The following is a 25,541-nucleotide window of genomic DNA, read 5'->3' on the forward strand; positions in this document are numbered from 1 at the left end:
CTTTTGGCACTAAAAAGAACCTGGAGTAGAACCATGATCCGATCTGGTCTGGGGGGACGGGCTGGATGGCTCTTTTCTTTAGCAGATGGCCAATTTCTGCCAAAGCGGCCTCCCACTGACCGGGTGGAACGTCGGGGAGGGACTTCAATTTTGGCATGTGATGAAATGGGATACGGTATCCTCTGGATATGATTTGGAGGACCCAGCGGTCTGATGTTATGGACTCCCATGCCGCTAGGTGCTCGAACGTCCCCCGACTGCCTCCAGAGTGGAGCAGCCGGGCAACCCTTCAGGGCTGCTGCGCGGGCCGTTCAGAGAAGGGTTCTCTGGACCCGAAGTTCCTGGGAGCCCCTCTGCCCCTGGGGCGGCGTCCTCCCTGTCCTCCTCTGCCACGGAAGGACTGGTTGTCCGGAGCAGGTTGGGATTGCTGCGACTTCCGGAACCACATCTTCTTCTGGCCCTTTTGGTTCCTAGAATAGGGCCTCTGGGGCACAGAGAAGCGGATTCCGACAGCAGACAGCGTCTTCCCATCCTTTTCGCTCTGGGTCAAAGTATCACGAACAGTTTTGCCAAAGAGGGCAGAACCATCGAAGGGGGCGTTCGCAAAAGACGCATTGAAGAGCTCCGTGAAATCGCAATGACGGAGCCAGGCCTGACGTCTGGTAACTAGGCCTGACGTCTGGTAACTAGGCCTGCCCCTGCGGCTCTAGCGGCACCTTCCATAGCATGGGACAGTAACCACATAGAGGTATTAGTGACGGACCTGAGAGTGGCCATACGGGTGGAGTGCAAAACTTTGTCCTCCTCCGACATGGACTCTGGGGGGGATGCAGCGTATTCCTTGATAAGATCGCGCTGCATCCTAATCACATGTGCCAGGTAGTTCAGCGCCCTTACTGAGAAGGTCACTGAACTAAACATCCGCTTCCCCAAGCGGTCCATCATCCGAGACTCCTTGCTCGGGGGATGGACTGAGGGACTCTCCTGAGCAAGTTCCCTCTTGGTGGCTGCCGTCAACATGGCATCTACTGGAGGCCCCTTACTCCAATGGGCACGGTCAGCCGGGGGACTAAGTATACGGTCGGGCCTTTTTGAGATTGGCTCCACGGTGTCCGGTTCCTTCCATGCCCTGGTGGTAATCAGGTCCACCAGGGGGTCGGCAGGAGGGGACACCCAAGAGGTAGACGGGCCCGCTTCAAATGCCTCCAAGAACACGGACTCGTCCGAGGAAGACTTGGGGGCAGACCACCCCCCCCTTATGCGAAGCATTTCCATGATGTCTCCAAAGGAGACATCCTCTGGGGTGATCTTGGGGAGCCTTCCCCTTCCTCCAAGTCCGTGTCTTCAGTGAGAGACTCGGGGGAGTCTATGTGCCTCCTTTTGCACGTATGTTTGCAGGGGGCATCCTCCGGGGGGCTGTCAGAGGACTCCTCGCAAACTATGACCTGTTCCAAAGGAACAACTTGGGGCAAAGGAGCGGGCTGTCCCAATGGCCGGATGGTGGAAGCCTGGCCCAGTGCAGATGGAGCGCGGGACGGAGCCAAAGCAAGTGCCGGGGGTCCGGAAACCCTCAACAGGGCCCTCTCCACTACATCAAAAGCCGAGGGGGAGCCGGCCTCGACCAAAGATCCGATAATCGGCTCCCCCTGGGATCCGAAGAGTGGATCGGAGCCGGCGCCGAATCGCTCGGATCCGAGGGGACAGTGCGCTCCGACAGACGGCGCCGAAGGAGCACTGATCCCCCTGTATCTGAAGCTCGGATCCAGGCTCCGAGAGGTCGGATCCGAAGCACTCGAGGGCAGGGTCGGATCCGAAGTACCGAGTACTATCGGCGCCGACCCACCCCCGGCTCCGAAGCTGCTCGGCTCCAACTGCTCCGAACCCGGGTAGCGGGTCGGAGAAGGAGCTATAGGTTTAAAGAAAGGGGTCGAGCTCCCCCCCAGAGGGGGGGGGGGCAAGAGCACTCCCATCTGCATCTGGGCCTGGATGAACCTTCTCATCATCCGGTCCAGATCAGCATCCGATAAACTATAAGTCGATCTCGACGAGGCTACCGAGGTAGGCCTTGAGTGCCTCCTGGATAGCCTCGACGGAGATCGGGTCTCCTCCTCCTCAGGTCCCGGTGAAAAGCACACGGGCGACCAGAGCCGAGGAGGGGGAGAACCAGCAGACAAGGAGGCCGGAGGAGAAATCTGCTTGGCAGGCGGGGCCGAAACAGAGGTCTCGGCCCACCGCTTATGGTGCTTCTCCCTCCGGTCCTTCTTTCTAGCTTCCCTCTCCTCCGAACCACTACAGGGAGGTTGAGTCCCAGGAGGAGGAGGGGGAGCCAGAAAGGAGGGAACCGTAGACACGGTACCCCCCGAAGGAGCGGAAGCCGGAGCCGAGTCCGGGGGCAAAAGTCCCGCCAGGACCAGCTTCGACCTCCACTCCTTCAATGCCCTGGGGTTGAACCCTGCACAAATGGAACATCCAGAAGTGAGGTGCTCAGCCCCAAGGCATCGAACGCACCGAGTGTGGCCATCAGCAGGGGAAAGCTTATGGCCACACTCGGAGCACTTCGAAAAATAGCCTTAGGTTGTTCAGACATCCTAAGAGCCTAGCTTTTACTTAAACTAATCTAAAAAAAGTAAAAGTAAACTAGTCACACAACACAGGCCCAAACACACACTACGCTACCAGCGAGGGGAGGGAAACTAAATATAAAAAGATTAATAAAACTAAACAACTTTAGCTACAAAAAAGGGAAACCTAAACTTTCACACAAAACTGTCAAAAAAAATTAAATTTTAGCACTAGAAAAAGCTGAATAAAACACTTAGCTGTACAGCTCGAGAAACCAATCTGGTCACCAGCGCGGCAAACTAGATCTGAGGTCATGTAGGGAGAGCAGGGCATTATGGGAGAGGGGAGGAGCTGAGAGCTCGGATCCATAGCTGGAAAACCATGCCGGTTCGGATCCGATATCGGATCCATAACCCACAGGTTACAGACAAATGAATCTCCTACTTCAGATCCAAAGGATGCCCTATTCCGGGAGGCTACATCTATTTTATAATGAGTGATAAAGGCATGAGGATTAGCCCATGCAGCTGCCGCACAGATAGAATCCAAAGGCAGTCTAGCTTGAAAAGCAATAGGGGCAGCCAAGGCCCTTGCTGAGTGTCCTTTAATTTTCCCTGGAAGTTGTTTACGCAAATCGCAGACATGTTTTATAGTGTCTGAAACCCACTTAGATAAAGTCACCTTTGAAGCTGCACAACCTTTTTTATTGTCTGCAAAAGATAGGAACAATTGATCAGATTTTCTAAAGTTCTTGGTCTGTGTAAAAAGAAATTTAACCGTCCATGAACGTCCAATTGAAGCTTATACTCTGCCCTGTTGCCATGATTCGGAAAGAAAATAGGAAGCTCTATAGATTGATTCAAATTGTAGTCAGAACATATTTTGGGTAAGAAAGAGGGGCTGGTTCTGAGAGAAGCCCGATCTTAATGGAAAATCAAGTACGAGTGACGAATAGATAATGCCTGTAATTCTGAAACCCTTCTAGCTGAGGTAACTGCAACCAAGAAAAAAGGTCTTCCAAGCCAGAAATTTGAGTGGACAAGAAGCAGATGGTTCAAATGGGGGGAGAATCAGAGGATCTAAAACTAAATTTAGATCCTGGGGGGGGGAAGAGGTTCTCTTACTGAAGGTCTTAAGAGTAGCACCTCTTAGGAATACCTTACATAGCCTATGGGACATGATACTGGACCCCATTTCTCCCATATGGAAATTAGAAATGACAGCTAGCTGAACTCGGATAGTAGCTGCAGCTGCTCCTCGCTCTAAAGTTTCAGTAAAAAATTTGAGAATCTTTGAAAGGGGTGCAGTAAAAGGATCAACCTGATTTTTGCCTGCCCAACAAGAGAAACTCTTCCATTTACTACCATAAAGTTTCCTAGTAGTGGGCTTAAAAGTTTCCTAGTAGTGGGCTTATGGGAGGAAATCAAAATGTGTTGAACTGCCGGAGAAATACTGGGAAGCCTGGCTAAGACCGAAGTGGAGAAACCAAGCTGTCAGCTTGAGAGTTTGAAGAGAAGGAGAGAGAGCCCCTGACTGGTGCATCAAGAGATCTGGCACTGGGTCCAGGATCCAAGGCTCCCTCCGCAGGTGAGGCCAAAGGAATGGGAACCATATCTGACGAGGCCAGTAAGGGGCAATGAGGATTAACTTGTAACCCAATGACTGTGCTTTCTTACGAACCCTGAGTATCAGGGGAAAAGGTGGAAAGGCGTAAAGCAGTCCCAGGGGCCAATCATGAAAAAGTGCATCCCTGGGTAACTGTTCCGGTGGTGGGACTAGGATAAAGTAACTGCTGCATTTGTTGTTGGGGGGGGGGGGGTTGCAAATAGATTGCAGCATGGCTGGCCCCATTTGTAAAAAATCAAGTCCCAAACTTTCTGCTTTAGGGACCACTCATGAGACATCACAATAGCCTGGCTGAGCTTGTCCATTATCATGTTGGATTTCCCTGGGATGTGCTTTGAAAACAGAAAACACTGGGAAGACATCACCCACTGCCAAACTTGTAGAGCCTCTCAACACAAGGGTAAGACCTGGTTCCATCCTGTTTGCTGATGGACCATAATACCGACATACTGTTTGTCTAAATTGCTACAGTCCCTGCAGGTACAGAGTCCTGAAGTGCTTGTAATGCCAGAAGCACTGATCTCATCTCTAGGACATTGATGTGCAAGTGGTACTCGTGTTCCTGCCAAGTCCCTTGAACAGTCTGTCCCAGATGATGCCCCCCACACCATATCTGGGAAACGTCCAAGGTCACTGTGGCTACAGGTTGGGGGGGGGGGGGTAGAAACGGCCTGCCTATTGTTACCATAGGGGAGTGAAGCCACCACTCCAGATCCTTTTTGCAGGACTCTGGGATCAGAATATGATGTGACATGGTTAAATCCTGGAATGACCATTATGCAAAGAGCAGCCAATGCAGAATCCTCATGTGGAAGCGAGCTACAGGGCCAGAGTGATTGTTGCTGCCATAAATCCCAGGGCCTTGAGGACAAATCCTGCCTGAACTCTCTTTTGTCAATAGCACTGCAACTTGGAAACAGATCGTTAATACTCTTTCTTGAGGCAGCTTTGCTATCATAGCCCGTGTGTCTAAATCTGCCCCTATATAAAGGTAATATACTGACAAGGAAACAAGGCAGACTTTTTGTAGTTTATGGTGATCCCTAGTTGAGAACGAGTGAATTGTGGATTCCCTTGCCCTGATTAGCTGATGCTCGGTGGTGGCAGTAAGGAGTCAGCCATGCATTTGGTGAACACCAAGGAGGCTGTGGTGACCCCAAAGGGCAGCGCTTTGAACTGATAGTGACTGGCTCCCAGCCGGAAGCGTAGATATCTCCTTGACCGTCTGTCCATTTTTATGTGGTACTACGCATCCTGGAGATTGACAGAGAACATCCATTTGTCCTGTCCCAAAAAGGGAAGAATGGACTGCAGTGTTACCTTCCGGAACTTTGTTTTCTTGACTGATCTGTTCAGCCTGAGATACAGTATGGTTCTCCAGTCCCCTGTTCTCTTTGGAACTAAAAATAACCTTGAGTAAGTTCCAGATACAATTTGGTCTGTGGGGACTTCCTGGATGACTCTTTCTTAGCAACCTTTAAACCTCTAGGTTTGCTTGATCGCGAAGATTGGGTGAACATCTGGGACCGGCTGTTGTCTTTTTGACAGGAGAAGTTGGGAGAGGGGATATTGTAACCTCCGGATATCATCGTTTGTACCCATGTATCTTCTGTGATTGTCTGCCAGGCTTTTGGGTACAAGGATAATCTCCCCCCCGACTGTCTCCAGAGTAGGGACAGTCGGGCCTCCCTTCAAGAGCACTGGAAGGGCCTCTCAGAGAAGGTATCTCTGTCGCCTTGATTCTGCAGACCCCCCTGCCGCGAGACTGGCGTCTTCCATTATTTCCCCCTCTGCCTCTAGGGGAAAAATCTCCGTGTGTGTCAGGCAAAGCTCCCTGGGATTTCCAGAACCACAACTTTCCACTCTTCTGGCCCTTAGGATAAGGCCTATATAGAGCAGAAAAATGTACTCCCACAGCAGAGAGAGTTTTGCCATCCTGTTCACACCTGGTAAGAGTCTCTTTTACCGGAGACCCGAATAAGGATGAGCCATCAAAGGGGGTGTTTGTAAAGGAGGACATAAGGACTCCACACAATGACAAAGGTGCATCCAGGAATGTCTGCATAAGGCCTGTAAGGTATCTCCTAACTCTCTGAGGGGGTCCCTTTGAAGCCTTGTAAAGTGTGACAAATAGCTCAGCGACCTGAGTGTAAAGGTCGCTGAAGAAAACATACGCTTCCCGTATCTGTCCATCGTATGAGACTAATTGGTGGATGGACTGATGAAGTTCCTGCTAATTAATTCCTTCTTGGTGGCTGCTGCCACCACCATAGCTTCAAAAGGAACATATCTGGATAAGAAGGCTCTGTCCTCAGGGGCTGTTATGAATTTATTGGGCCTCCATGGAAGTGGTTCCATTGTGACTGGACAGGCTCACTATGTGCAACAGTGGGTCGAAAGGAGGAGATACCCAAGAGGTGGAGGGAAAGGAACAGAATGCATCTAGGTACACTGACTCGTCTTCAGAAGGGGCAAGGGACTTCCAGTCACACCTCTAAGGATTTCTAAGATGTCTGAAAAGGAGACCTCTTCAGAGGGAGACCGTGGGGACTCTCAGTGTCCGATATCAAGAACTCAGGGGAGTCCACATGCTTCCTCTTGCAAGTCCTCTTCCGAGGGACCTCCTCCGAGGGATGCTCAGGGGGAGGTTTTGGAAAAAGTGGGATTGCCCAATGGATCGTCCTGGAGCATGGGTTCCCTACACTTGGGGCAGAGGGGAGGTTCGGAGGCGGACACTGGCACCAGAGGCAAAGGAGCCAATGGAGCTGAAGGTGGAGCTGTCTCCGACAGCACTCTCACCACCTTGAAGGCATTGTGGTCCCAACTCAAGAGAGTCTCCAGCAACGAAAAAGCTGGAGATGACCTCCGAACCGAGTGTGATGGCTCCGAGGCAGATGTAGGAGATGACCTGAGCCGAAGGTCTGAGAGGGAGAATAGGGTTGGAAAAGGGTCGAATGCCACTCCCCCCTCGAAGCCAATGAGGGAGCATCGGCTCCCAGATCCCTTCATAGAAGGGGATTATCAAGGAGATCAGAGCAGTAGTGGGAACCAAAAGACTGGAAGAGGTTACCGGAACTAACAGTTCCACCACTACGACTTCCATACACTCTGGCTCCGAGCTCAGAGCTGTTGGAGGAGGAATCGAGATAGGCGTTGGTTAGGCTGTCAGCACCATTTCCACCTGGGATGGGCCTGAAAGTATTATAGTTAATGCCAGTGTCCTAAAAAGCCTCTTCACCACCCTCTCCACATCATCATCAGAGAGGCTTCAGGATGACCGAGAGGAATGGGTTGATGACCAGTGACCGTCTGCCACAGATTATAATAAGGGAGACTGTGGAGCAGACCACACTGGTTCCAAGGTGGAAGACCTGGATCACTTATGAGACCTTGGCTGGCTCCAAAACAACAGATGGAGCTGTAGGTGAGTGTGTCTTGTCGGAACCGAAAGTCTGGTCTGACTTAGCTTGTAACTTGTCCTTCTCTTTTGATGGTTCCGAAATCGGAGCTGAAGAGGATGAAGGCTTGGGTTTTCCCAGTTTTTTTGCTGGCGCAGTCCCCTCCATAGCAGCATCAAAGGGGCCCTTTAGTAACCCTCTTAAGATCAGTTTGTTCTTTCTCTCCTGCAGGACTCATGAACTAAATGCATGGCAAATAGAACATGAATCCTGCAGGTGAACAGGCCCTAAACAATACAAGTAACTCATGTGCCTGTCCGTAAGGGACATCTTTTGACTGCACGAATCACACTTTTTGAAACGTGAAGGTTTAGATTCCTTGGCAGTATCTTTCGACATAATGTCAAACAACACTATCTAAAGCTAGACAAAAAACACACTACTAACAAGATAAACTAGCAAACACAGACAAAAAAAATCCAAGCCACTAAGTTAAACGGCAAACTCCCCACCTAAGGCGAGCCTCTAACTTAAATGGCAACTCCTTAATACTCAATAGATATTAAGGAAGGCAAGAAAAATGAAGAACACTCCAAGTTAAATGGGTTTAGAAGAGGGGAAATGGCCAGAGAGAAAAACAGTTAGTCCACAACAAAAGCACGCCACTCGGACGGGATAGGGAAAGGTAGAAATACGAAGGACAACTATTGTTAAGAAGTTAGATAAGAGCAAAAATTTTTCTTCAAAAATATAATAAACAGAAAACACTTAACCTGAGCCAGTATCCACAATCTCGATGCTGTAAGCGGCAAATGAGATCTGGGTAACTACCGCCAGGCATGCTGGGATAGAGGCTAGCCTCGAGCCAATAAAAGCTCTCAAGCTATAGTATATGGCCGAGTCAGAGCCAAGGGTCAGCTCCATACCTCTCAACCTGGAAACATCAAAAATCTGGGCATGGCCCATGAAAAATAGGTACAAATCTGTACGCTGATTAACATCTGATTTGCATACATGACTGCATAGCCCCACCCATTCCAATGGAATTGCGGGGTACCAGCTTTCAAACTCAAACTGAAGAACAGACAATCAAAATACGGCACCAGAGTCCCCCTGCAGCCATCCCAATGTCCCATTACCTGGCTATTTTGCCCCATTTACCATAAACACTAATGTGTGCATACTGCATTACTTCTACAATGATCTGGATTTTAGTTTTACATTTTACAGTACAACAATGCAGAAACACTAATAGACATCTGGTAAACACAGCAATAATGTCTCACAATGAAAACAGGCTTGGCATTAAAACTTCTCTGCCCTTGAAACTTATATTAATTGAAACAGCATTGAAACTCACACCACATCCAAAGAAAATGCATCTGGTCAGTGGTGGATAAAGATTACCTTTGGGCTGTTTTCAAATCATTGTCCCCTTGCACACAAAACAAGAAACATACATGTGTTCTTTTCTTTGATACATCTTCCTCACTTTATTAAGTTATATTCCTTGTATAATACAAGTTGTATTATACAACACACTTGTTAGAGCGCATTTTAAATTTAGTGTTTGAACATTTTTCCAGTAGGCTATACTGTAGGCAATGAAACAAAATACATGAACCAATAATGACAAAACTGCCCAGTTCAGAACATTTCCATCATAAAAGTCTACTTCCATACCCTCACTATAAATAAAATGACAGCAGTGTAAGCCATAGGCATCTTGCACAGCGTTTCACACTTATTTTCAATTTCATTTGGGGGGGGGGGGGTGTAAAAGGTCAAAAACCAGGGACACATTTTAAACATTGCTTGTATAATTTTGTAAAGTTGCTAGACTAAAATGTTGTGTTACCACCATGCATTTCACTGGTAAGTTTTGAGCCCAGGACCGGACCCTATGCACTACAGTCAGAACATACCACTATACCAAATCAGCAGCTTCCTGAAAAGTAGGAAGACTGAAACTTAATGGCTATCATTTAGTGAATACATTTCTCACTTCTTACCATAGCGCTCTACCGGTTAGCACAAAAAACCTGGACAAAGCCAATAATGAGGGAATACAAATTCAGTTCTCACTTCTCACCATAGCTCTCAACTAATAGCACAAAAAAAACCTGGACAATTATTGTATATTCAATTGATTCATCACACTTTGTATGTATGTAAGTATGCATGTTACTTTCTCTGTCTCTTGTGAAACTTTTCTCCCTGGATCTCTGCTAAAAAGGAGTTTTCCACCCATTTGAACTTTTTCAGTCAATAAAAGCAATAAATGAATAAACAAACAATACTACATTCACTATGCCAGTAATTGAGAATAGAAACCAGAATAATGCTCAATCAATTAAAATTTAAACTTTGTTTAATATATTAAGATACACACAAGATAAAAATTATCCTGCTTTATAATTCATTTTGGAAAATATGTGGTAGAAAAATAGAAGTTATGTTCTTACCATAACGTTCCATGTTAGTTGTCTTCTTCTCGCCTTCTTCTTGCTGGATGGGTTCGGAGCCGACCTCGGCTCCGACTCGGCCACTCTAAAAGCTCGAGAGTTGGTTCCACCGGCTCGAGGCTCCCCCTATATCCCACAATGCTAGGCGTGAGTTACCTCAGATCTCGTTTGTAAGCTAGGCCCAGCTTATAATAGCAATAGAATAATTATAAACAAAGTCCACCTCTATAAACCAGGGAGAAGAGAAGGGTGACCTACATCCTGATCCAGGAAAATATGCACAGCAGCATATACCTAAAGTAAAGAGGTGGTAGAAAGAGAGGTCACAATCAAACTCCTCTAGGTCTGTCCAGGCTAGGGGGAAGGAGGGTGGGACGCAAGAAGAAGGCGAGAAGAAGACAACTAACATGGAACATTATGGTAAGAACATAACTTCTATATGTTAAGTTGTCTATCTCGCCTTCATTCTTGCTGGATGGGACCGCGTCCCTAGCACCTTGTCCCGGGTGGCCTAACGGAACAGACTCTTGAGAACAGTGGAACCAAAGTTAGCTCTATGCCTAGAGGCTAAATCCAACTTATAATGAGAAATGAAAGTGTGAGGAGTAGCCCAAGTAGCCGCTGCACAAATGGTGTCAATAGGCAGTCTGTCTTGGAAGGCTATAGAAGTAGCCAAAGCTCTGGTAGAATGGGCTTTAGGTTTGTTAGGCAGCTTTTGGTGTCTAATTTCATAAACAAGGGAAATCAGAGATGTTAGCCATCTGGATAATGATACCTTTGAAACTGAAAGTCCCGTTTTGCCTTCTGCATAAGAGACAAACAGCTGGTCAGATTTTCTGAATTGTTTGGTTCTATCCAAATAGTACCTTAACTGACGATGAACATCTAGCCAATGCAATTTTTGTTCAGACCTGTTAGAATATTCTGGAAAAAACACAGGGAGGTCAATGCTTTGATTTAGGTTAGACACCGAGGCTATCTTAGGTAAAAAAGACGGGTTGGTTCGTAAAGATACCCTGTCCTTATGGAACAACAGATAAGGAGGTCGACAGCTGAGCGCATGAAGTTCTGAAACTCTCCTAGCTGAAGTAATAGCTACCAGAAAGAGAGTTTTCCATGAAAGCAATTTTAAAGAACAGGAGGCTGCAGGTTCGAAAGGGGAGAGAATCAAAGAACTGAGAACTAAATTTAGGTCCCAAGGAGGAGGAGGATTTCTAATCGGAGGTCTGAGTAGAAAAACTCCCTTCAAAAAGGCTTTGCAAAGCTTGTGGGACATGATAGCAGACTCTGAAATGCCCATATGAAAGTTAGAAATAGCTGCCAATTGAACTTTAAGAGTAGAAGGAGATGAACCTGCATAGAAGAGTTCAGCTAGAAAATCAAGGACCATTTGGATGGAAGCAGTGAAAGGATCTATGTCCCTTCCTTGAGCCCAATAGGCGAAACGTTTCCACTTACTCAAATAAATCTTTCTAGTGGAAGATTTATGGGAAGCTATCAAAATATCTCGGACAGAGTGAGACATTTGAGGAAGCCTGGCTAAGGTTGGAATTGGAGGAACCAAGCAGTGAGGTTCAGAGAGGGAAGAGAGCGATGAAACTGACCCGACTGATGGATCAAAAGATCTGGAACTAGGTCCAGATGCCAAGGTCGCTCCAACAGAAATTGATGTAGAAAGGGGAACCAAACCTGTTGAGGCCAGTAAGGAGCAATGAGGATCAACGAGGCCTTCTGAGCGATAGCTTTCTGTATCACTTGAGAGATTAGTGGGAAGGGAGGAAATGCATACAGAAGTCCCCGGGGCCAAACTTGGACTAGAGCGTCTCTGCTGGGCTGACCTGGTAGAGGGAATAGGGTGAAATAATCTCTGCACTTGCTGTTTTGGGGAGTAGCAAAAAGGTCGCAGCAAGGCTGACCCCACTTGAGAAAAATTTCTCTCACAACAGAGTCTTTCAGAGACCACTCGTGAGGCATGAGGATAGCTCTGCTCAACTTGTCCGCGATTTGATTGGACTTCCGGGATGTGCGTTGCTATCAGAAACCGCTGAGAAGAAATCGCCCATTGCCACAGTCTGAGTGCTTCTCGACACAGGGGGTAGGACCTGCTTCCGCCTTGTTTGTTGATATACCACACTACAGACATATTGTCCGTCTGGATTGCTATCGTTCCCAAGGGAAGAGAGTCTTGAAGGGCTTGCAACGCTAAAAGCACTGCTCTCATCTCTAGAACATTTATGTGCAAGTGGCATTCGTGTGGTTGCCATGTGCCCTGGACAGTTCTGCCCTGATAATGCCCCCCCCCCACCCGATCAGGGAGGCGTCCGTTGTCAGAGTAGCAACCGGAGGGGAAGGGACAAAGGGTCTTCCCAATAAGAGCTGAGGGGAAGACATCCACCACAGAAGATGATTCCTGCATGTCCGCGTAATCATAATGGTGTGGGACATCGGAAGTTGCTGGTATGACCATTGCGTGAAGAGCATCCATTGAAGGATTCTCATGTGGAATCTGGCTAATGGAAGCAGAGGTATGGCAGCCGCCATAATCCCAAACACTTTCAGAACTAACCTGGCTTTGACTCTGTTGCTGCTGAAGAGGAGTGAGACCAGTTTGTGTATGTCTGCTATTCTCTGATGTGTTAGTCTCGCAGACATGTTGACTGTGTCTAGATTTGCGCCTATGAAGGTAATAGTACGACAAGGCGACAAAACAGACTTTTCGCAATTTATTGAAATGCCTAACTTTTGACAAATGCGAAAGGTGTAGTCCCTGGCCATTAGGAGAAGATGCTTGGTGGGAGCTGTGAGGAGCCAGTCGTCCAAATATGGAAACAACTGGAATCCTTGACGTCTCAAGTGAGAAGCTACCACTGCCATGCATTTGGTAAACACCCGGGGGGCAGTGGTGAGACCAAAGGGCAGGGCCCTGAATTGAAAATGACTGGTTCCCAGCCTGAAGCGGAGGAATCTTCTGGAGCGTCTGTTCATTTTTATGTGATAGTACGCATCCTGAAGGTCTATAGAGCACATCCAGTTTCCCTTTCCCAAAAGGGGAAGGATGGACTGCAGCGTGACCATCCGAAATCTTGTTTTCTTGACTGACTTGTTCAAGATACTGAGATCCAAAATTGGTCTCCAGTCCCCTGTTTTCTTTGGAACTAAAAAGAACCTGGAGTAGATTCCGGATCCTTGCTGGTCTGCTGGAACTGGCTGAATTGCTCTTTTTGTAAGCAGCTTTGAAATTTCCAAAGCTGCAAGATCCCTTTGAGCGGGTGGAACATCTGGAAGGGATTTTTTTGATCGGTTTGGAATGCGAACGAAGGGAATGGAATAGCCTTGGAAATGATGGACTGTACCCATTTGTCTTGAGTCAGGGATAGCCAGGCTCCGGGGTACAGTGACAATCTCCCCCCGACTGCCTCGGAGGGGGGGCAGTCGGGCAACACCTCAGGGATGCTGAAAGGGCTTATCAGAGAAGACTTCCCGATTGCCCTGGTTCTGCGGACCCCCCCTGCCTCTAGGGCGACGTCTACCATTGTTGTTCCCCTCTGCCTCTGGCGGGAACCGACTTTGTCGTCAGGCGAAGTCCCTTGAGATTGTTTGCGGAACCACATTTTCCCACTTTTCTGGCCTTTGGGGTAAGGCCTAGAAGGAGTAGAAAAACGGACTCCGACGGCAGAAAGAGTCTTGCCATCTGTCTCGCACCTAGTCAAGGTTTCTTTCACTTGAGGACCAAAGAGAGATGATCCATCAAACGGGAATTAGTGAAAGACGTTTTAAAGGGGTCCGCAAAGTTGCATAGCCGCATCCAGGCATGCCTGCGTAAGGCCACACCTGTTCCTGCAGCCCTGCTCGCTCCATCAGCCGCATAAGAAAGGAGGCGCATGGAGGAGTTAGCTATGGAGTTCAGGGTAGCCAGCTGAGTGTTCATCTTGTCTTGAAAACCTGCAGCCGTAGGATCCTTCAACATGTCACTCGCTTCTTTGATCAAGTCTCTTTGAAGACGAGTAAAATGGCATAGGTAGTTCAGCGAACGGATAGCAAAGGTCGCTGATGAGAACATCCACTTCCCGTACCTGTCCATAGACCTAGATTCTTTGTTAGGGGGATGAACAGGCACTGAAGGATCAGCTAGTTCCTTCTTGGTGGCAGCAGCTACCACCATAGCATCCACAGAAACACCTTTTGTGAGAAATTGCTTGTCAGTTGGTGCTGTTATAAATTTGGAGGGTCTCCTGGGGGTAGGGTCCACTGAATCAGGAGCCGTCCAGGCCTTCTTTGCAACCACCTGCATGAGGGGATCAAAGGGGGGGGGGGGACACCCAGGAGGTGGAAGGGCGAGAGCCAAACGCCTCAAGATACACAGATTCATCCTCCGAAGGGTTAAGGGCTGGGCAATTTCCCTGTTTCAGGATCTCTAGAATGTCTGCGAAAGAGACATCTTCAGAAGGGGAACGTGGGGAACCCTCGGAATCCTCTAAATCTGTGTCAGAGGTGACAGACTCAGGTGAGTCTATGTGCTTCCTCTTACACTTTCTCTTCCTAGGGGGCTCCCCTGCCAATTCAGGAGAGGCCTCGGAAGAGGATGAGATCCCCACAGGGGATTCTTGAGGAGCTTGCTCTCTGCGGTCTGGGATGAGGGAGTGAGTCGACATAACCAAAGGCACCGAAGTGGGAGGGGTGGACGGAGCCGACTGTGGAGTCGAACAAGGTTCCAACACACTCCGGATGACCTCGAATGCACCCCCGTCAGGCAGAGCCAGATGTCCCCGCTCCGAAAAGCTGAGAACCTCCCTCGGCACCGACAGAGATGGCTCCGAGGCCGATGTCGGAGCCAAACTCACCAGCGCCGAAGCACCGAGAGGGAGAGGAGGGTCGGACAAGGGTCCGATGCCACTCACCCCCTCGGAGCCAACGAGGGAAGCCCGGCGCCGAGATTCCTCAAAAGAAGAAATCGGAGCCGATGACGGAGCCGAAGACAAATGTATCGGCTCCGACGCTACCACAGTCTCGGTCCCGAGATGCCCCGGCTCCGAGCTCAAAGGAGTCGGAGGAGGAATATTTATTGGAACAAGTTGAGGCATCGACTGATGAGTCGGACTCTGGAGCATTTGGGCCAGTGCCTCAGACTTCAAAAGTCTACTCACTACCCTCTGGAGGTCGTGATCCGAGAGCCTCGATGACCTGGAGGAGTGAGATCTATGGCTCCATTCAGACAGCAGGGGAGATGCTGGAGCCGAATGAATGGAGCCAAGGGACGGTGACCTCGATCTCTTTCTAGATGTCGGCTCCGATGGTCTGATCGGAGCCGACCCAGGAATCTCTAATGCCTCGGCTCCAGCCGGAGCCGAGGAAACCACGGATACTGCAGTCAAAGACTCATCGGCTCCAGCCGGAGCCGATGAAGCAGTAGGCTTCGAAGCCTTAGGTCTAGACTCTGAAGCTGGAGCCGAGGTCTTAGAAGCCTTAGAAGGTTTCCCCGATGACACAGAAAGGGAACCTTCAGGCTTAATTAAACCCCTTAAGATGAGTTTATTTTTTCTCCTGCAGGACTCTAGGGCTGAAGCCATGGCATACAGCACAAGAGTCCTGCAGGTGTAAAGGTCCCAGGCAATACACACAAGAAGTGTGACCGTCTGTCAGAGACATTTTCTGACAGCACGAGTCACACTTCTTGAAGCCTGAGACCTTTGTATCCTTGGACATATTCAAGGAACCGAAGTGTAATCACACACAGAAAACACACACACACAGATTACACTAATAGGGTTCAAAGGGAATTATTTAAACTAAAGGTAAGTTAAATAGAACTCCCTAATTAAACACATACACACCCTAAGGATAGGGAAGGAAGGGCCCGAAGGCCTTAGGGAAAGAACTATAAGTTCTTTAGAAAAAAAGGGGGCTGGATAAAAGGTAGAAGGGATAATAAGTACACTACACTAAAGGGAAAGAAAATACACAGAGCTAGCCTAAGTCTAAAGAATTTAAACTAATCTAACTTTCACTAACCTGGAGCCGGTAGAAAACACACCTCGATCGCTGTAGCGGCAAACGAGATCTGAGGTAACTCACGCCTAGCATTGTGGGATATAGGGGGAGCCTCGAGCCGGTGGAACCAACTCTCGAGCTTTTAGAGTGGCCGAGTCGGAGCCGAGGTCGGCTCTGAACCCATCCAGCAAGAATGAAGGCGAGATAGACAACTTAACATGGTCAGTTTTTAAGACTGGAAAAAGCAACAGCAAGTTTCGTGAAAAAATGTTTGCTGTTAAGGAGTATGAGAAAATATGAAAATAACATTTGCTGTTGGTTTTGAAAGGAGAAGAGCTGATTTATATAAAGTCAGAAAATGCCTCTGAAGTATTAAGACAAAAATACAAGTCAAAATGCTAGCAGGAAAAGCTTAGAATGAACAGAACTGTTTATTTTAAACTAGAAGGGGTAGCTTCCAATATTTTGTCTGAAGTTACTTTAAAAGTACTGTGTTTCAATGCAACAAAAAAGAGCTGTGTTTACATTGTTAAAACATTAAAAACACAAATTAATAGATCAAAGCTGCTGATATGAATAAAATATCATGAAATTACACTATTCTTTTTAAACCATTTCACTATGAGAAGTTAACTGGTACTGCTGATATTTTAGTCACTTCTCTTAAGAAAAGCTATGAATTTGATAAATTATAGCCAAACACTGTTCATATACAAAATCAGACACACACACTTGAATCCTACACAGCTAATATCTAAACAATTTCAGCTGCATTCTACAGGAAGTCAGAAGCCATGGTGAGCTGAACACTAGGCAGCAAATAAATCGCATTTAATAAATAAGGCAGCAAACAGCAATGAGTAGAGATACAGATAGGCTTTGTCCTCCCCACAGGCAATTTACTACAAAATTAATAGAATAGAAAGTAAACGCAATCAGTGTGACAAAAACCTTTCCTAAATTAACTCGAGCAATAACTCCTTACCACTCCTTGCAGTTCGTCCAGCCTTCTAAATCCCTTTCTATTCTTTGGAGCCTTCTAAATAAAAAAAATAAATCCATGCCATTCGACCATAACTGCTCGCAAAGCGTTTCACCATAAATAAAATCCTTCCCACTCGCAAACTACCCGCAAATACATCACAAGCTCGATTCAGACAGGCTGGTAGCCCTGACGAGCTGACGTCATTGTGCACGCGATGACGTCAACTCAAAGCACAAAAAATAAAAATAAAGTGAAAAAACTAAAACAAAATTGGAAATGAAGGGGTCCCACTCAGGAATCATGGCACCCCCATTACTGGGACCCCAAAACTCGGTAAAAACAGAGTAATTCGGGACAGTTAGGAGGTATGATCAGCTCCGAACCCAAACAGCAAGAACGAAGGAGAAATATGGACAACATAACATCTAATGACAATTGGCTAAGCTTCTGGTGTCATTCTAAGGGAATCCAGTATCTGTCTGCCTGGGATGACATGATCGACAGACCACGCTGCTTTGCCAGAGATGGCCTGCACCTATCTCCCTTGGGATTCCAGATACTGGCAAAGGCTCTTGCCACCCCTATAGTGCCTTTTTAGGTAAGGCTCAAATGACAAATTCACCACCGTAATAGGTACAAGCAAGCAAAATCTGATGGTAATACTACTCAGTGCTAGAAATCTAAACCTCAAAATGCACTCACTCGAGGCACTCCTTAAAATGGAAAACATTGACATCTGTGCAGTGACAGAGACCTGGTTCAAAGCCCCAGAGAGCACCCATGCATTACCGGCTGCAATTCATACCACACCTTTCAGCCACCAAACCCGGACCGAAACACTAAAGGTGGAGGCGTGTCCATATTCATTAAGGATATCCACGCCTCCAAGCTAGTTGCTCAGCATAATGCATACGAGATTATCCAAGTTCAACTAACTCTGGGCAATCCAGATTGTAGCTTGCTACAGACCCCCCACCATGCCCCAGGATTCCCACTCTTTTCTTGATACACTGGAAAATATTAAGGTACAATCCAACACTCTAATAATGGATGATTTCAACTACCCTACCATTATAACTGGGAAAACTACTCATGTACCAACTCTTTTTCTCAACATTTTTTGAAAATAATCAATTTCAATGCCTTGGATCAACTTATCCACACCCCCACCAGGGGTAGCAATATCCTAGACCTGGTCATCACCAACATGGGTGACCGGTGTTCCACACCAGAGGTCAGCTCCTCGTTGGTCAGATCAGACCACAAGCTAATCACCCTAGACATCCACATCCCGCTCCCACCCCCCCACCCCCATTAGGAAAACAACTGTAAAAAATTTCTCCAAAGCCAACTTCACGCTTAAGACAGAAGTGGCAAACTTCACGACACCCATGCACATGGACAATACAGGTACGACTGCTGAATCCAGCACAAATGCACTTTATAAGCACTTACACGAGTGCATGGATTGTACTACCCCTAACAGAACCAAGATGCTATCCTCCAAAAAAAGGAAGCCAATCTGGTGGTCTTCTGCCATAAACAAACTCTACAACAGAGGAAAGAAAATGTTGCAAAACCGAGTAAAATCCCACAACTGGAGAAACTCCCTGGTTAGCCTCAGTAAGAAGCTGAGATCCCTCATAAAATCCTCCAAAGTTAGTTAAGAAAACAAAATTGCCACTGATTCTAAAGACAACCACAAAGCATTCTATAGTTATGTCAAAAATCTCAATGGCAACACTCAGATCTGCTCTGAGTTACAGCAAAATGACACTAAATATACAGAACCAACTGATATTGCATTGCCAACATCCTGGAAGATAGGTTCAGTGCTAACTTTACCCACCTCTCACCCCCTAAAGGGCCCATCTTTATACTGGAATAATGCAAAGTTCCTGTAATCACGGCTGCAAAGGTTAAAACTTCACTCTCCAAAGCCAAGAACACAGCATCCATGGGACATGACAATATCCCAGGCTGCCTTCTACACGAACTACAGAATGAACTGGCACCCCACTTAAGTACCATGTTTAATCATAGCCTCACCTCAGGCTTTGTGCCCATTGAATGGCTCACCGCGACGGTTATCAGACTCCACAAAGGGGGGGGGGGCAAAACAGACCCCGGGAACTACCGCCCCATTAGCTTGACGAGCCTAGTCTGCAAGGCCATGGAACATATCATCATGGAACTCATAAACAAAGACATTGGAGATCTCCAAACTCTGGACCCCACAGAGTTTGGGTTTGTAAAAGGCAGATCATGTCTCCTAAACCTGATGGCCTTCTTTGAAGTAGTCACCAAAGCCAAAGATGAGGGTAAGGTGGTTCACACAGCCTATCTAGATCTCGCCAATGCTTTCAATACCATCCCCCACTCTGGAATTACAGACAAACTCACTAAACTAGGTATAAATCCCTATGTCACAAGATGGGTTGCCAACTGGCTTACTGACAGAACCCACACTGGGAAAGTAGCAGACTCCAAATCAGACTTCAGACCAGTGACAAGTGGAGTAGCACAGGGTTCAGTCCTGGGTCCTCTCCTGTTTGGTATCTACTTCTATGAAGTACAGGCTAACATAAAAGGTCTTTGGATAACTAAATTTGCAGATGACTGCAAACTAGGAACCATAATCGAAACTCCTAACGATGTGGACATCCTACAAAAGGGCCTCACTGACACAGATGCCTGGTGTCAAAGCCATGGTCTCAAACTCAATGCCAAAAAGTGCATTGTCATCCCTTTTGGTAAAAACTCTGTACCCATGAACTACGACATAGGCGGTAGTCTACTTAATATCGAAAGTGTGATAAGAGACCTTGAGACACAGGTGGACAGTAGTATCTCCTTTGATAATTACATCGCCACAGTGGTCAGGAAATCCTTCTACGTGGCACACTATCACAAAAGGTTTCTCATTCAGAAAAAAAGAGGTCATTGTTCCCCTCTACTCATCACTCAGACCCATTATAGAGTACAACGCCCCTTTTGGTATGTACCTCACAAGACATCTACAACAACTGGAAAGGCTGCAAAAATACCTCACAAAGAGGATTACTGGCTTCAAACAGATGCCCTACGCAGACCGACTCAAAAAACTCCAGCTTTACTCCGTCGCATATCGTCTACTCAGAGGTGATCTTTGCCTAACATACAAAGCTATGTCAAATCCAGAACTGTTGGACATGCTTCACTTAAAGTAATCCCAATCCCTCCAAGCTACCACGCTCTAGGGACCTAAACCTTGTAACCACAATAAACAGAACATGCTGGAGGGATAGATTCCTGTCCCAGAGACTTCCCATACTCTGGAACAGACTACCTATCTATGTCAAACAGAGCTCCTCATTAGCACTCCAAGAAAAATCTTGATGATTGGATGGGTAATAGGAAATTCACCCCGGGGATCACTTCTGTGGTTCTGCTTGACAGGGGTATAGGAAAATAATTTTCTTGGGTGGCGAAAGCCAGGGTACCTTTTTGGCTAGGCTTGTATAGGCCCTAGGGCCAATAGCCTAGTACCTACCTATGAACCTATAATGTTATCAAGGAAAATGATTAATGGATAACAAACAGGCAGACCCATGATTTCAGGAGCTCACCAGCCCTGCATTAAGGTAACTAATGTGAAAAAAGATGTCAATCGCGATCATCATTTCTCTGTCTGCTGGAAAAAATTAGCAACCTGTAAAAATTGTAAAAGACTGAATGGGATAAGCAACATACATACACCTCATACTTGGGTACTGTAGCAGTTCATTTTTGTAACAAAAGCAAACAAAATTTTAAAAGACATAGGATGACTTGTTACTAGTTAGGCATTTGGTATTCTGACAAGAAAACTTTTGCATCCCTTCTTCTCACTATTAAAGTCTAAGTACGCTACTGCATATCTCTGGAAGCTTCCAGATAAAGCATCTATAAAGACATATTTCAGAGAGTAGGTCAGCAAGACTCAGGGACATACAGCTGAGAACAAAAGAACACATGCACAGCATTACTTAACACTAGGCTGCATTTCTGACTAACTTACTAAGACTAACAGACCTGTACAGTTTGATATGTAGGGCTTCTTCCCATTCTTTCGGATCTGTGAAATAGAGATGATGAAAAAAACACTATGTCTAACACCCTGTGACTGCATGGCAGGCTTTTATGTTCCTGTGTTTGCTCATACTTAAGTAGGACTTAAAAGTCCATCTACTTACACATCAGCAACACAAAGTTTGTGGACATACTTCACATTGTTTAACACACCTGTCACATGAAATTTACATACCTTTAACAGCAGTCTGTGCGGCATAAAACAGACCATTATTTGCAACTTCCAGTATCTGAATAGTCAGATGTTTGTTGAGGGGTAATTCAACTGCCTTCCACTGTAAGGGTGATGGAATACCTGGAAAATAAAAACAATGTTAAAACTAAAGGAAAAGACATTTTCAAAAAATCTCAAAAAAAGCAGTTACATAAAAAACTTCAAAGGTTTAGAGTAACTACCATAAATGCAAAATGCATATATTTGAAATCCACATCAGCTGTCCATATCCCAAAAATGATTTATTTTTTAGTACCAGTGTACACATATGGACATGCATTCTGCCTGTAGATCAGTCAGAATACTTCTTTTATAATCTCTATTCCACACATTCCAAAAAAAAAAAAAGAAGGAAGAAGCCCTACAGATCAAACTGCATACATCTAATCTCTTAGTAAAGAAGTTATGTATTCACCATAATGTTCCGCATTTGCTGTCCATCTCATCTTCATTCATTGCTGGTTGGGTTCAGAACCGAGAATCGGATCCAACTTGGCCTTATACAAAAGCTCAAGACCTTCCATTGGCTTGTGGCTATATCCTATCCCATGATGCCGAGGGAAAATTACACAGATCTTGTTTGCAGATAGCATAGTTGTTATATCTAAGCATGTGACCATATCCCAAGAAAGAGACTAAGGAGATTCACAGACATAGTATTCAATTTTCACAAGAACCACTCGACCCTCCAGGAGCAAAGGTGGGGGCAAGGCAGGTGGAACACAAGAATGAAAGCGAGATGGACAACAAACCTGGAACGTTACGGTGAGTACATAACTTCATAATGTTATGTTGTCCTATCTCACCTTCATTCACTGCTGATTGGGACATCATCCCTAGCACCATCTTTCTTGGGTGGCTCAAGGGAGAAAACTCTTCAGAACAGTAGACCCAAAAGAGGCCATGTTGCTGGAGGCCAAATCAACTTTGTAATGACTGATAAAGGTATGAAGATGAACTCATGTTGGTGCTGCACAAATGGAATCCATAGGTAGCCTCGACTGAAAGGCACATGAGGTAATTATATAGCCCTTTTGGAATGGCCTTTCACTTTCCCTGAAGTTCTCTGTATTGAGCTCCATATGTATAAATTATACAGGCTGTAAGCCATTTGAAAAGTGTGACTTTTGATATTGGGGCTCCTTTCTTTTTGTCTGAAAAAGATGTAAATAACCAGTCCAATTTTCTGAAATCTTTTGTTCTATGCAGGTAGAAACTTAACTGTCTATGTACGCCCAACTGGTGCAATTTATACTCTGCCTTGTTGTCATAGTTTGGGAAAAAGACGGGTAAGTCGATGGATTGATTTAAATTTGCTTCTGAATACACTTTTGGTAGGCATGAGGGGTTGGTTCATAAATAAACTCTATCTTTGTGAAAGGTCATGTACGGGGGATGTACTGACAAAGCTTGAAGTTCAGACATTCGTCTTCCAGATGCAATGGCCACTAGTAGGGCTGTCTTCCATGACAAAAACTTTACGTCACAAGATGATGTGGGTTCAAAGGGAGGAAGAATCAACACAGAAAGAACAAAATTTAGGTCCCCTGGTGCTGGAGATTCCTTTACTGGAGGTCTCAGTAAGAAAGTACCCTTCAAGAATGCCTTACAAAGTTTGTAGGACATGATTTTTAGTCCCATTTCTCCGCTATGATAGTTCGATATAGCAACTAATTGAACTTGAATAGTAGCTGCGCCTTCATTAAAAAAAAAAAAATTAGCCAGGAAGTTTAACAGAGCTGTTATGGAGGCAGTAAAGGGATCAATATGGTTGCTGCAAGTTCAATAGGAAAATCTTCTCCATTTGACAGAATATAATTTTCTGGTTGATGCCTTATGAGAAGAAATCAATATATGTTTCACTGTAGGGGAAATATCTGGAAGCCTGGCTATTTGTGTAACTGGAGCAGCCAAGCTGTTGATTTGAGGGTATGAATTCATGGAGGGAGCAACCCTGACGGAAAGGTCAGAAAATCTGGAACTGAGCCCAGAATCCAGGGATCCTCCTGGAAATGGGGCCATAGAAAGGGGAACCAAATCTGACGAGGCCAGTATGGTGCGATGAGCATTATTCTGCTTCTCAATGTGCTGGCTTTCTGAAGGACTTTCGGTATCCAGGGAAAAGGCAGAGAGGAGACCAGAGTCCTGCATCATCAGTCATAAATAATAGCATAATCATGCAAGTGCATCCCCTTGGTGACTCCCCCGGAAAGGAGATCAGGGCTAAGTAGCTGCTGCATTTTGTATTCATGGAAGTGTCAAAGAGGTCGCAGCAAGGCTGGCCCCACTTGTGAAAAATCTCTTCCACAGCTTCCTGTTTCAGGGACCACTCATGGGGCATCAGAATGGCGCTGCAGAGTTTGTCCGCTATCACGTTGGACTTCCTCAGGATGTGCATTGCTGTCAGAAAGCGGTGGGAAGGGACTACCCATTGCCATACTCTCTGGGCCTCTTGACATAGGGAGTAGCATTTGGCCACTCCTTGTTTATGTATCACACGACTGGCATGTGGTCTGTCTGAATTGCAATTGTTCCTAGTGGAAGGGAGTCCTGGAATGCCTGCAATGCCAAAAGCACCACTCTCATCACTAGGACACCGATATGCCAGTGGATTGCGTGATCCTTCCAAACACCTTGGACAATCTTCCCCAGATAACAGTACCCCCCCACCCTATCTGGGAAGAATCCGTGGTCACTATGGCGACTGGTTGTGGAAAAACCAATGCAGATCTTTCTTGCAAGACTCTGTTATAATCACTTTGTGAGACATGGGTAGTTCTTGGATGGATCACTAGGAGAACAGTAACCGCTGAAGAATCCTCGTGTGCAGACGAGCTAAAGGTAGCACAGTTATTGCTGCCACCATGGTACCCAGAACTATCAAAAGGTACAGTTGTGTACACTTCCCATAAATGTAGATGTTTGAGTGTATTCACTGTTGCAGTCATTACATTTGGGTAATCTGCTTGCAGGTTGCCCTCAGTCGGCCTGATTAACAAAGTCTTGGGTCCTGCGTCGGTTGCTGTCCCTTCTTCCATGACGTCAGGTCGTCAGGGGTATAAAGCATGCAGCTGACGTCATTACATCACTTTTTCTTGCCCCAGATGTCAGACGCCCCCCTAATGGGAAGCAATTAAACATAAAAGCACAAAGATATACCTCCAACAAAAAAGCAAATACAGCAAAAAGGCTTTTAAGCATAGTAAAGGAAAGTAGAGGAACAGGCAAAAGAAGTTAGGGGGCAGGAGGGAGGGTAACCAGGACTGCAACAGTGAATAGACTCGAACATCTACATTTATGGTAAGTGTACACAACTGTACTATGTTCTTCATGCTTCACTGTTGCAGTCATTACATTTGGGTACATTCCCAAAGCTATGGTTGGGAGGAGGAGTTTAGATAGCATTAGGGGCAGCTATAAGTCCCTGCAAGACTGCAGTGGCAAGACCACCTCTGGATTTAGAGAAAATTGACAAGTGATAATGCTTGGTGAAAGTATGTACAGAACTCCAGGTAGCAGCTTCTAGGATGTCCCTGGTAGGAATGCCTCTGAGAAAGGCTGTAGAAGTAGATGCAGCCCTGGTGGAGTGAGGCCTGATCCCCTGGGGAAAAGTTTTCCATGCTGCTTATGGCAGAAATGAATGCAATGGCTTATCCATTTAGAAATGGTTTGCTTTGAAATAGCCTTCCCCTCTGCTCCTGTAGCAAATGCTACCAGCAGTTGTTCAGATTTCCTTTGAGGTTTAGTCCTGTCCAAGTAGAATCTAAGTTGTCTGTGCACATCTAAGGAATGCAGTATCAGTTCCCCTTTGTTCTGTGGACTGGGAAAGAAGGCTGGCAAATGAATGGATTGATTAAGAGCCACACTGGATACCACCTTGGGTATGAAGGATGGATTGGTTCTGAGTGACACCCTGTCCGCATGAAAGATGATGAAAGGCTCCACTGCCATAAGGGCCTGTATTTCATATACCCTTCTAGCTGTAGTGATTGCTAAAAGGGAAAGTTATTTTCCAAGAAAGAAATTTTAAGTCTGCAGTAGCAGCTGGCTCGAAAGGAGGTAGAGTGAGTTTCTCCAAGACAAAGTTAAGGTCCCAAGCTCTCCTAGGTGGTCTCAAATTTTTCACACCTCTGAGGAACTGCTTGAGCAGTGGATGAGAGAAGAGGGGAGGTTCTGTGTTATAATGAGCTGAA

The 25,541-nt window shown here is 46.3% G+C and overlaps 1 protein-coding gene across 1 annotated transcript in view; it reads right to left on the reverse strand.

Moving 5' to 3' along the window:
- The window catches only part of TDRD1 (tudor domain containing 1), a 2,513,511-nt gene that overhangs the window by 767,493 nt on the left and 1,720,477 nt on the right, over positions 1–25,541 (reverse strand). Inside the window, exon 17 of the mRNA XM_044055533.1 lies at positions 21,310–21,429. Coding sequence (XP_043911468.1) covers positions 21,310–21,429 — 120 coding nt within the window. The remainder of the gene's footprint in view (positions 1–21,309; positions 21,430–25,541) is intronic.

This window comes from Protopterus annectens, chromosome 14.part0, assembly GCF_019279795.1.
Source record: "Protopterus annectens isolate FY-2018-M chromosome 14.part0, PAN1.0, whole genome shotgun sequence".
In the NCBI taxonomy this organism is placed as follows: Eukaryota; Metazoa; Chordata; order Ceratodontiformes; family Protopteridae; genus Protopterus; species Protopterus annectens.